A 12,639-nucleotide genomic window follows, 5' to 3' on the forward strand; every position below is an offset into this window, starting at 1 on the left:
TTCCGAAGTCTTTATGTTAAATCTAGCAATCCAACTCATGTATACAATTGGGTACAGCAGTAGAAAATCATCAGTAAGCAATGAGGCACAAGGAAATATAAATGATGTAGCTCAACTTACACATCCATCCTTGTGTTATTCAAAAAGTATTGCATCGGGTAAACACAAGAATACAAATACGTAAGGTCTGGGTTGTATGTTACTATGCCCAAAGTGAAGTCTTTAGATCGGACCACTCCACTGATGTTAACACTTTGAATGTTGGAAAAATCCTTGAAAATACCATCTCCAATGGTACTGTTGATCTATAGTTTGGGACACAAATAAAACATGTTTGAGTAAAAACATTGAAGTATAAAATGTAGGCTCTTGTTTCATACATTACGATTTCAGAGACTATTTCAAGAGAAAAGAATATATGTACGTATATAATGGGTTGAAATACCTTAATAAAGGTTTCATAGCAATACAAACATTCACAATATGATCGAAAATGCATCAAGCAGTATATATAAAATATTCTCAGTAAAATAATCATCAATCTTTGGATAAAACAATGTAAACCGGTCACTAAGCATTCCATTACATCCACCCCAATGTGTACACTTTTTAAAACTGACTAAAACTTCATATGGTACAATTAAAATAGCTGGTTGTTTTGTTCAGATCAAAGTACTTTCCCAATTATGAATGCTTTGTTCATTGCAACATCACAGCTTTAGCCCCATTTTGCTTCTTATTAGTCCTACTACAAACAAGTATTGGGATAAGGCAAATATTACGTGCAGTGCGGTGCTAGCTGTCAGCACCTTCAGTGCCTCTTGGTGCTTCCTAAATCCCAGTGTATTGCACAACGGTCGGATCCATTTCCTCCTTGCCCGGACATATACTGGGCAGAAGAATAGGATATGTGCTGTATTTTCAGTGGACCCTAAAGTGCATGTAGTGCATAAAGTGCAGGAACGGTCTCCCCCCCCCAGTTTACTGCATGGTGTTGTACCTTAACTTCAGATACAGAGTTCTTGCTAAGTACAGTTGTACATTATCAAGAAATTCTTCACAACTCGGGTTCGGTTTAAAAGTAAGGAATTGAGTTGTTAGCCTTCCTGATCTTGGATTGCAATGGAGTGAGTGCGTTCAGGATATGTAGCCAATACGTTCTCTTTAGTACGTCTTTGCAACTAGATGTTAAGCTATGTCCAATATAAACTGAGGCCTAACTCTATGAACCATTTCTTTACAAATCTTAGCCAGGGAAAAGTGAAACATATGTCAATGGCTAAGAGTTCTCTTACAGCTTCTCTGTATGCCACTAATTCTGGTGTTGTCCATAAGTGTATCCAATAAAGCAGTTGTCGCAATATTGCAATTTGCTCTATGCACTTCATGTTTAGATCATGGAATATTGGGATAAATGGTGTTGATGATATTTATGTATATATTCTGCATGCGCATCAATCAGAAAATAGTAATTGCCTTTCTAATGTGTAGTGAAATTCCATGTTGCTAATGTTTAGACCTTGTCTACTGCAGTAGCTGTTCATAGGAGAGACCTCATGTTACACTAATGTCATGTATGTACACATACACACATAAATACATACAAAAGAAGAGGGGATTTTAGATAAACCCACTTCGGCCATTGGCTAATGAAGGTTTTTAAAGGTCGCCATTGGCTGGGTGGGCTTTCTTAGCCGTGGCAGATCATAGAGTTTACATCTGACTTAAAGTAGATGCCGGATGTAATCCCTTCGCTGTGAATCCATTCCCTATTGCTTTCCCCTTGCCCCACCCAACCTCCTTACACCACTCACCCAGTGCGGGATGTGCCTCCTGCTTCCACACACTGCCACTTGCTCTGTCTAGCAATTATTTTTGCTTCGCCAATACTTGTTAAATTGCTTCACATCATTGGCAAAATCAAATAAATCCAAAATATTTCTGTACATGGGTGCTTACTTATTATGGCAATCACTGTATTCATGTTCTGGCTCATATTTTTAGAGATATTTCTATTTTTTCTGGTTTTAAAAATAACTTAAAAGATCTAAATTGTAACACTGTTCAGTCATGGGTGGCAAAGAGTATCAAACACCCTGTAATGATTCACAATGTACCCCAATATACGCCTGGGTAGTCTCCTAACCTCTCACCTACATTTACCCTGCCATTGTACTACATAACGGGTTTGGTGCTGACTTTTTACCTAGATTAGGTGCTGCATAAATGTCGTGTGGTTTTCTTCCGAAACTAGCCTCATTTATAGTGCATGAGGATTCTCAGAATCACAGCAGGATCACCATCTTCTGCATAATAACTATGTATAAGGTTCATCACTATTGTCATCCTCTGCCGACATGACACAGCAAGGTAGAACCCCTGAGATTACCTTTTGGGTGTAGAAGCACCATATCTTTGCTGGAGCAGACAGAGGAGAAAGACTTCCATGCTGACACACTGATGCGAGACGCTGAGGTTCCTGCACGCAGCCACTTCAGCACGCAGTGGTCTGACATCCCCACGGGGTGTCCATCTGTAGACCAAGACGGGGTCCTGCATTCTCTCACACCAGGTAATGGGGATGGTTTTATCCTAGGGATATTCTTGGCTATACACCTACATACATACTAGGTACATTTAGGTAAGTCTAGCTAGGGTTAGCATTGAAGGAGTACACATTATTGCTGTCATGTATTTATATGCTTGCATATATTCATTGTTTTAGCACCATGGAAGAAATCTACAATCCATTTACTCTTCTGGTGCTTAGAATCATTTATATTTGTTTATTTCTTATGGTTGTTGCAGCACACATATTTTACACTAGAATGACACTGGTTCAATAAATACTTATTGAAAAAGTCCCCACCGTTTATCCTGTGTTTCTCTCTGAGACAAAGTGAGCACGAGTGACTGAGCGAAAAGTAAGGTACTGTTTCTACAATCCCTGAGGGGACAGGGTTGTCGTGTTCGATAGTTGCCCGAAACTATTTGCTCCTTGGCAAGAGGAGTTCATAGTGGCACTGTAAGCTAGCTGGTATCCAGGCGAACATATCCGGTAGGGGTGTCTGGAATCAGTCTGGACACCAATCCCACAGTTTATGTTATCTAAACGTGCAGATCCGATATAGATTTATAAGAACTACACGACAGCCATATATGTGAGTAGATAAACAACAAACACTGCGCCACCACGGCAGGACCTAATACAATAAATTCAGTTCCCTGTGATTTATGAGAGATGTAAAAGTTATTGTGTATTATTTCAAGATTACTGTTGCCACCTTTCTTAGAGCCAAATAAGAGACTTGTGCATGGTTTAACATTCTCCAAAGGCTAAGATTTAGTCACTAAGTCAGATTTTGAATTAAATCAAATTGTTAATATTTTAATATGCCCTTTCTCCCTCAGCTGGCTTCATTAACCAGTTAGAGAAAATTTACAGAACTCTAAAATACTTGTGATTTTCTTTTTAAATGCTGTGTTAAGTTTATTTTTCAGAATAACAAAACACCGGCTTTTGCCAATCTTCTCATTTTAGTTTCTGGCGACAGCTTCAACTGGTTTTCCGGCCTCATGTAATAAAATTAAATCATAAAAATACATACATGTATACATCTATAGAGTGGCTTTGGTCAGCCCTCTTCCTCCATTGGTGTGTTTATATGTCATTAACATTTTGCTACCTCCCACCACATTGTAAAACATAGGTCAGCCACTTCTATCATTGGCTTCCTTGCAATTTGAGTGATGTTATTTTGCATGTTTACATGTGCACATACGCCTTAAAGAGCGCACTATGGCGCCAGAGCTGGTGGACAATGTGGGTTGTGTCAACATGAAGACTGTCTCCTTGCCCCACATGCTCCTGTGAGCTCACAAAAGTAACAGAGGCTGAAACCTTCCGATACTTTGTTTATTTTGAAGAACACTCACAGGTTCATGCTCAGTACATTATTCCTGCTAGGGAGTGAACCTAGTTTCTACTGGGAACATCAGTGTGATGCACATATGCACAGCATACATTATGCATTTCACTGTAAGCGCATTAGGAGACTGAAGTTGAAGAGCCGGACTTCTCTATTGGGTTAGTGCAGTGGTGTTGAAATCTTGGCCATAGAGCGGCCATTATGAATATTTCTGCCAAATTGCCTTTGTTTTGTGCTTCTCTATTCCACGTAAACAATTGCTAACTGCCACTGAAACTCAGAAAGATGGTGGGACAACCCTCTATTTTCCTAGCCCTCTGAACCTTTGCTGCTATCAGTGTTGTTGTTATGTTCAAGGTCCCATTTTGCTCATACCCTTTCTTCCCTTTACAGACATTCAAGGGTCACTGGAGTGCTGTCTAACCTTTAAAATATTTATTTTGTTCCCTTGGAAAACCTGCCAATGTATATTTGCTTCTGGTGAGTGACTGAGTTTGCAGTGTACCCAGGAAGCCTGCCTTATAGAATGTGGATGTGTGTTTTGCACTGCAGAGGGTGGGAGCTGTTCACTGTCAAACTTCTCACTCACACACATGCATGAGCTGTCCGGTCAATTCTATCAGAAAAAACACATCAGCTCACAAACTGGAGCTGTTTTTGCGGTCTGGCAGCTGTCACTAGACAATTGTGTGAGCATCACGAAAGATGGTCTTTGGCTCAGCCCACATGTGGGCACCCAGGAGTATATGTTTTGATTGGGCAGATGTGTGCTTCCATACAAATGTGATTGCACCCTACACAGCTATAATACTTTTGTTTACTTATCCAGCTTCCTAAACGAACTTTTAGAGGCACACACTTGATATTGGAATGTTTTTGAAGTTTCTTAGAAAACTAGATTATTTATGATGTTTTTCTCTGGCAGCAGCACAGATGTGGGGCAGGCCAGATGTTAATCTACATTGATTTTTAGGTCAGGGCTGACAGTGCAACTGTCACCTGACCATTTAACCTACACCCAATATTATTCTCAATTATTCTACAGTTCTTTGCTTCCACCCAAATACACATCTATTCCCATGCTATTTACTTGGAAATCTTTGCAGTACCATACAATATTCCTTTAAAGCCTGAACTATTGGCATTGCCACTGCTTGTTTAGTGTAGGGAAAATGTTGGAAGAGTTTGAGTCGGGGTTGTGATAATGCTTCCTTCTCAGTCATTTCACATATGCTATGTCGTTAGAAGAACAACTCTGAAATGACGAGGGCTACACACCTGCCCTGCCGGAAATAGGTGTGTGGAGTTTCTGTTCCTTCATTATCTTTGGTGCAGCTTCATAGCAGGAGGGTAAAATTGACTATTCCCACTCCAGTGAGTGCAACAGTAGGGAAAGCGTTGGATAGCGTAGGGGTAAAAATTACTATTCCCAATCCAAAGAGTGCAACAATAGGGAAAGTGTTGGCTAGCGTAGGGGTAAAAATTACTATTCCCACTCCAGTGAGTGCAATAGTAGGGAAAATAATAATGTAATATTTTATTAAAAATAAATTAATTCTTAATACCAATAAAAAAAGTATTAAAATTAATTACCCATCACAAAATATGTAATAATTAATTAATTATAAATACCAATATTTTTTTTAATTAATTACCTATTAATAATTACCAACCAATTAATTTTCAATACCAAAAATTAATAAATACAAATAATACCAATTAATAATTAATTAATAATACATTAATTATCAATATACAAAAATAATTTCAATAATTAATTATTTACAATTAAATTACTTCCCACCATATTCCCCTATAAACCCACAACCCGCTACAAATAATACATTAATACAATTAACATAATTATCAATTAAACAATTAATACACATTAATTAGCAATTAATACAAATTAATTACCAATTAATAATTAATCAACAACCAGTCAATTTTCAATAGCAAAAATTGATAAATAATACAAAAATACCAATTAATAATTAACAATAAACTAATTATCAATACACAAAAATATTTTCAATAATTACTTAATTATAATTAAATTACTTTCCACCCTATTACCCTATGAACCCACAACCCGCTACGAATAATACATTAATACAATTAATATAATTATCAATGAATCAATTAATACAAATTAATTACCAATTAATAAACAATAATTACCAATTATTAAAAATTAATTACCAATTAATGATTACTTAACAACAATTAAATTACTTCCCACACTATTCCCCCATAAACCCAAAATCCGTAACAAAGGGACTACACTGAAACCTGAAGGAGCGAGAGAAATTGGTAGCAAGTGTCTGGCAGTGGGTTAAGGAGGAATGAGACAGATTTAAGACTTCCAGCCTTGGTATTTGGTGCACTAATATTTTGTTGTGCTGGCCACAGGTTTCTGAGTGGAGATTTGGGCAGCAGCACTCTTTCTTTCATAAATCAAGCACTGCATACCACAATTGCTGTTTCTCAGGGAGATGGGACTCAGCTTTGCATTAAAAGCACTCAACATATCAGAAATCATCTGGCAACGTCCTTCCCTCCAATGGTAGAAGCAGAGACCATCCAATGCTGATGCAAAATCCTCATTGAGGTGTATAGGTGTATGGGGCGATGGGTAAGTCACTAGGTTTATTGCCACAAACCAGGAGGAGTAAGCACAGGAGTGTTATGCGTTACGTGGCCTTTGTTTTTTTATCTAACCGTATTATGGCACAAAGCAGGTGCCGGTCTGTGGCATGATCCATCTGCCTCGAATTCTTTTTGGATTCCAACATGGACCATCTTACTTTAATCCTCAGTTGTGCTGCAGCATAGTAATGGGAAATACTGGGAAATACTGGCCCCTCCTCCCGTCTCCCTGGGCTGCACTAAACAGGTTCATGGATTCCCTAGGTGTTTTACCTCTCCTTATGAACTCTCATTAAGCGTTGCATCTAACCACACTGGCAGAGCCTGGGTCAGATATAGGAGACATGGAAGAGCATTCATTTTAACAGTGCCATCCCAGGTGTAAACACATTTTTCCTATGTCTGCAAATCACATTTTAGATTTGCTATTAACGATGGGTAATTAACGTCAAACAGCTCCCTGACACTTCTAGTAATGTACACTCTTAGGTTTCTGATGGATTTGGGAGTCCAACAAAGTGGCACCATACACTTTAGTTCATTCACCTCCTCCTTTCTGAGAGTCAAGTTCAGGGCATTTGATTTGTCATAGTTAATTTTGTAATCTAACACTGGCTCAAAGGTCTGAAGAAGGATCATAACAGACATTACGGAGGACTGGGACACCCAATGTAAGCCAAACAATCCGCCTACAAGAAAATCAGTGAGTTGGATGACAAGGGTTCAATAAAGAGGGAAAAAGGAGGGGCAAGAGCGGGCAAACCTCCGGGCGCCCCTGCTCGGTGAAAAAGCATGAGAAGTAAGAGCATTCAGTGTCACTCTGGCTGACGAAACAGCATAGAAGAACTTTAACATATTCCTTGTCATGCTTAGCGCACAACATCCTCGCTAATTGTGTGCCTACCTTGTCTCTATCTACTTAGGTCCACTTTTTAGTTGAAGAAGGGCCAGCTCAGTCTTATTGCCATAATGCTGTCTGAGTTGACCACTGGTAGTGACTAGATTACGTGTTAACTGGAGAGGCGGTGCGCTGAGCCTTTCTGCTCTGTCTCTTGATGTCTTGCTCTAGCTTTTGTAGCTCAAATAAATGGAGGCCGAGGCACTCAGCCATAGCTTCTCCCACCACACCTCCAACAGGTTGGCCTCCTATTTAGCCACTTGGAGAATGCTCCCACTAATCCCACCAGACCCCTCCCTCTATCCAGCTGAGGATTCCACAGTGCTTTAAGGTCTGCTCTCTTTGAGCTATTTCTCCCAGTATCTCCAAGAAATGTAAAAGATAAGTGTCCTGGGCAGTGTTGGATCATACAGAGTGGTGACTGTAATGAGGCACCCCTGCAGGTTGCCAACCAGGGAGTGATATCTGCCCTCCTTATTTATTTTCCTTCCTAGAACTAAGAAGCAAAACTTTTGTTGAAGGGTACTGCCACCCCTGTTCCTTGGTGAGTGCAGATGAATGCTATACTGTGAGGTAGTTTCTATGTCACACTTTTCCCCTTATCCTTTCTCAAGAGATGGATCTCCTTCAGACATAAAATACCAGGCTGTTTATATCATTAACACTTTCCAGATAGACCCTCTTTGTGGGAAGTGTTGAGGCCCTTAATGTTCGGAGCATGTATGCTAATTATTGCGAGAAATAAAGCAGCCTGTGGAGTGCAAGCAAATAATGTAGGTGTTGTGTTCTGTGGTATGGACCTCTCACCACTAAAACGTAAACAGACCTAAGAAATTACAAAATGGATAATCATCAAAGCAAAAAGAACAAGTAAGAATATGTATCCCTTAAATATATATAGCATGTGAGCACCTAAATCTCCCCTCATTATTGGTTGCCATGGAGAATGAGGCCCTCACCTCACCATCCCAACCCTGTACCAGGTAGGCCACTGCTTTGATGAAGCCAGCTAGTGGGGTCATAGGAGGGATATTAAGGTCTCCCCCCACTCCTGACCTGGCCAAGGCACAATCACTGAAGATTGACTTCGTTCACCCATCACATGGCAGCACTTTTTCAGAAAGAAGCAGCAGCGTGTGATTATTTGAAGCAGTTAAGAGTAATCCACAAAGTGTGCCACCAAGCTCACTTAAGTCCTACCTAGAGAGGTTCTTGATCCCCCTAGTTACGCTAGGACCTGTGGAGATTCATCGAGTAGCTCTAGCCAATTGAATCAAGCCCCAAACCTTGAGCATGTCTTCTGTTCCTCCCCAGGGATGCCTCTGGGAAGTCGTCAGGCCCAAGAGCTGGGAGTCTGAAGGAAGTCAGTGACCAGGTGAGATTTGTCATTGATTTTAAAAGAAAGGCTGAAGTGAAATGTCCATTTCTAACTGATTCCCTCGTCACATAGTTTTTGGGTGATTGGTTTTAAATGTGGCATGCGGCTGGAGCCTTATCTGAGCAACATCTTGTTATATGATGCATGAGTGGCCCTTAAATGAGGCTGTGTCAAGTTTATGTGCCTTCCGTAGGACAGCCTCCTTCTCAGAGAAGTAATGGCACTTAACTAGGACTTTGCAAGCTGCTGCATAGGAAAAAGATCTCATCTGGCCCACTCAGTGTACCCTATCCAAAGGGACCTCTGTGCATTCATCCCCGAAAAACTGACATCAGCAGGCCTGTAGCAAATGTGGTCAGTTCAGCCTCGTCACCTCCTCTCACAGGACACAGAGTTTTATGTTTTCCTCTGTGTGCTGTTCTCTAAGTCCCCCAACTTACTCAACAGTTACTGTTCCATTGTCATGCCATGGGATGAGGCAGCCACCTGGCCGAACTCATGGGCTTCCAGTTAAGCCTTTTCATCCAGCATCCTTTGACTCACCTAATCAATAACTTATCTAAGCTCTTGGAATTTAGCTCCTAAATCTGATCTCATATCTGCAAGTTCCTTTTCAAAATCTTGGTGAAGTTCATCACGGAGTTCTGTCTTTAAAGTAAGGAGGCTCTCTAGTAGGTTCTCTTTGGTCGGGTCCATGTTTCTGAGGGACTGCTGAGGTGTGCACATGTCTGCCAATCTAGGTTGCATCTTATTTATATATGGTAGCACACTGCCTCTCATGGATTTCTTCTTGGGAAGCATAGAGGTTGTCTCTCCAGTCTCCCCAGGACTTTGAATTTCACCCCAGCTCCAGATGTTAGTTGAGGCGTTTCCACCCCTGTACATCAGGGTGAGGGTCTCATTGGTCCATCCGGAACAGTAGCTGTGTTGCTTTCTCCCATCCTACCCTACCTTGTCAGTCATTCTTCAGTGGGTCATATCTTTAATGAGTGTAGCTTTCGCGGCTACTTACCATGTGTTGTAGCATAGACAGAGGGGCTATGGAGCTACATGAGTCCCGTTTCTCTAATCCGGCATCATAGATTTCAAGGGACACCATCTTGTAGCCCCGAGCAGCTGATCAGCCCCTGGCCTGGAACCAGATGTCCACCAGTAGGTCTAAATGTCCATAACATGCTGGACTCTCACTTGCACCTTACTTGTACGGTGCCCGGATTCAGAACCACCTGCACCTGCAGGGAAGTCAGAAGGAAGTCTCTCTGATGGTCACTGATGCAGGCCAATCGCAAGAGGAAAGGGCAACTCCAGCTGCCGAGCAGCCTGCACGGTCTCCCTTCAGGCTCTTACTCCCAGCACATGTCTGCACACTGCAGGAGCCATAGTTTCAGTTCTCCCCGGCATTATAGCCATCTCAGGGGAGCTTCGGAGTTTCTCTCAGGTCCCTTGTGCAGGGCCTATGCCATCAGTGTCCCCGACAACAGGCCCGGCCCAATACTTACATTGGGTTGGGGGCCCAGCTAGACCCCCAACATAGGTGTGGAAATGTGGATTTTCCTGATCAGTTATGTCCCCTATCTTGGACCCCAACGGTTCTATATGCATGTTACAAGTACATGTATGTTCCCTCCAGTTCCAGTTCCTAAGACGCAAACATATGTGTGTCTACCGTCAACATGTTCTCTGTCAGATCCGCCATCTATGGGCTGGATATTCGATTCCTAAGCATGACAGGCCACCGACTTTATATGGCTAAGTTACTCCATTTTTACAGTTCAGGCGAGTAGGCCCGATTCTGTTCTCAAAGCCTTTCCCTGCTCTCTGTCTCTGACAGCTTCAGCTTGAGCTCGCATCTGTATCCATGAACTTTGTCCTACTCCCTGTGCAGCTAACGGTGCCTGCCTCGGCCAGTTTTCGCATGCCTGCCAAGAAGCTGTATTTCACCTTCGAATTATCTATTTTCCCCCTCAGCCGATGCATTCCTGCCTAGTAGTTTAAGTAAACATTCTTCCAGTTACCAAGCAAAAGGCCAGGCTTCTCTGTCTTCATGCAAATGATTCATAGCCCTGCTGCCATGGAAAGTTTTCTGCCCCTCGCATCTCATATAGACACTTAGATGCTTGTACACGCACACAGTCAGTATAGAATAGATTCTGTCCGAGTGTCCTTCCTTGTGGATAACATAGTTCTTTAAACATAGGATGTTAGATATGATTTGGGATTAGGTTGACTTGACCCCCAGACTTCTCGTCTCCACATGTAGAGTTAAATGTCAAGTCCCCTTCACCCCCTAGTTGCACGTCAATCACACGTCATGCTGCCGCGCGCGCATCTATGCCAAGTATTATCTTATAGATCCACCTATGTCTGATAATCCTAACCAATTATGTTTCTTTTATTCCTTATTACGCCTAGTTTCGATTATGTCACTGTCACGTCATTTTTCTTATCAAATGTTACGCCTTCTACATTCGTTTCATTGTAATGCACTTATTATAAAAATGTATGTCTATCAACAAATTATTGTACTTCACTTCCTGAACCCTCGTGGTGACGGAACCTGAAGGCCGCCACTCGAGTCGGCCATTTTGAATGGAATAAAGCCCATTAGAGAACCTCTTATACCACGGATTCTGCCTCTTGTTATTTTGAGCTATTTTACTTTATTTTAAGACTCCGTACGAAATTCAGTCAGGTAATATTTATTTTATTTACCACATAATGGCGCCCGAATAGGGACACTTTCTCATCTCACGCGCCGGCGGTGCGTTGCAGGCCCGGTCTCCTGCCACAGCTGGACGGACCATAAACGCGTACCAGCAGGATTTCCTGTAAGCTCCCTCCGGTCAAGCGGGGGCGACTGAGGCTGCGATCAACCCAGACGAGGCGGTGAGAAGTGCGAAGTATCCCGACCAGAGCCTAGCTGAGAGAGCAAGATCCGAGGTATACAGAGGCCCACCAGGTTTTCCGAAATCCCGATGTGCAGAGGGTCCGATGTCCGCAGTCGTCGAGTCCTGTCCATTCTCTGAGGCCTTCCGTTTCAAGGAGCTACTCGGTGAGTACCATCGCCGGGGAGGCGTGTTGACGCGCACATAGGTTGTGCCGGTCAAGACGGATTTGGGTACACAAATCCGGTCTGCACTGTTTAGCAGTGTATATGTACTGTTTAGCAGTATATCAAGTATTCCGAAGTATTCAGTTATTGTCAAGAATTCAGCGTGGTGATTAGTTAAGCAGACTGTCATCATTGGCGACCATTATTAAATGTTTAATGTTTAATGTTTAAAGTATTCAGGAAATGTCTTGCATATTGTGGTATGAATGACTGTTCATTGTTCACTGTTCATTATTGTTTTTCTCGTATTAAGTAAGTTCAAGAGTAAGTATCAGATTAGTTGTTAATATGCCGCTCTTCTCGAAGTTAAGACAGATTACTACCAGAAAAGGGGTGCTTGAAGAAGCAGTTCCTATTCCTCCTAGAGACACTCCAGGACATTTCATGTACCATAAACATGGCATAGATGCCATATTGTTTCTTGATCTATGGGTAGATTATACCAAGGGATTACCGGAAAGTCAAAGGTGGCCCGCAGCGGGAACCTGGGATGCAGAGTGCATCATGAAAGTGGAGGAAGAGTTATGGAAAAGAAAGGTCAGACAGTCACAGAAAGACGCTGTCGAGTTATGGCGTAAAGAATCTCATAGACGAACAGAAAAAGCACGTAGACAAGAAGAGAGGAGTAAAGAAAGTTCAAATAAAGTTCAAGAAAATCTATTAATTGAGGAAG

The 12,639-nt window shown here is 41.7% G+C and overlaps 1 protein-coding gene across 1 annotated transcript in view; it reads right to left on the reverse strand.

Moving 5' to 3' along the window:
• The window catches only part of LOC146805263 (zona pellucida-like domain-containing protein 1), a 516,659-nt gene that overhangs the window by 421,603 nt on the left and 82,417 nt on the right, over positions 1–12,639 (reverse strand). Inside the window, exon 4 of the mRNA XM_085622433.1 lies at positions 121–305. Coding sequence (XP_085478559.1) covers positions 121–305 — 185 coding nt within the window. The remainder of the gene's footprint in view (positions 1–120; positions 306–12,639) is intronic.

This window comes from Triturus cristatus, chromosome 8, assembly GCF_964204655.1.
Source record: "Triturus cristatus chromosome 8, aTriCri1.1, whole genome shotgun sequence".
In the NCBI taxonomy this organism is placed as follows: domain Eukaryota; kingdom Metazoa; phylum Chordata; class Amphibia; order Caudata; family Salamandridae; genus Triturus; species Triturus cristatus.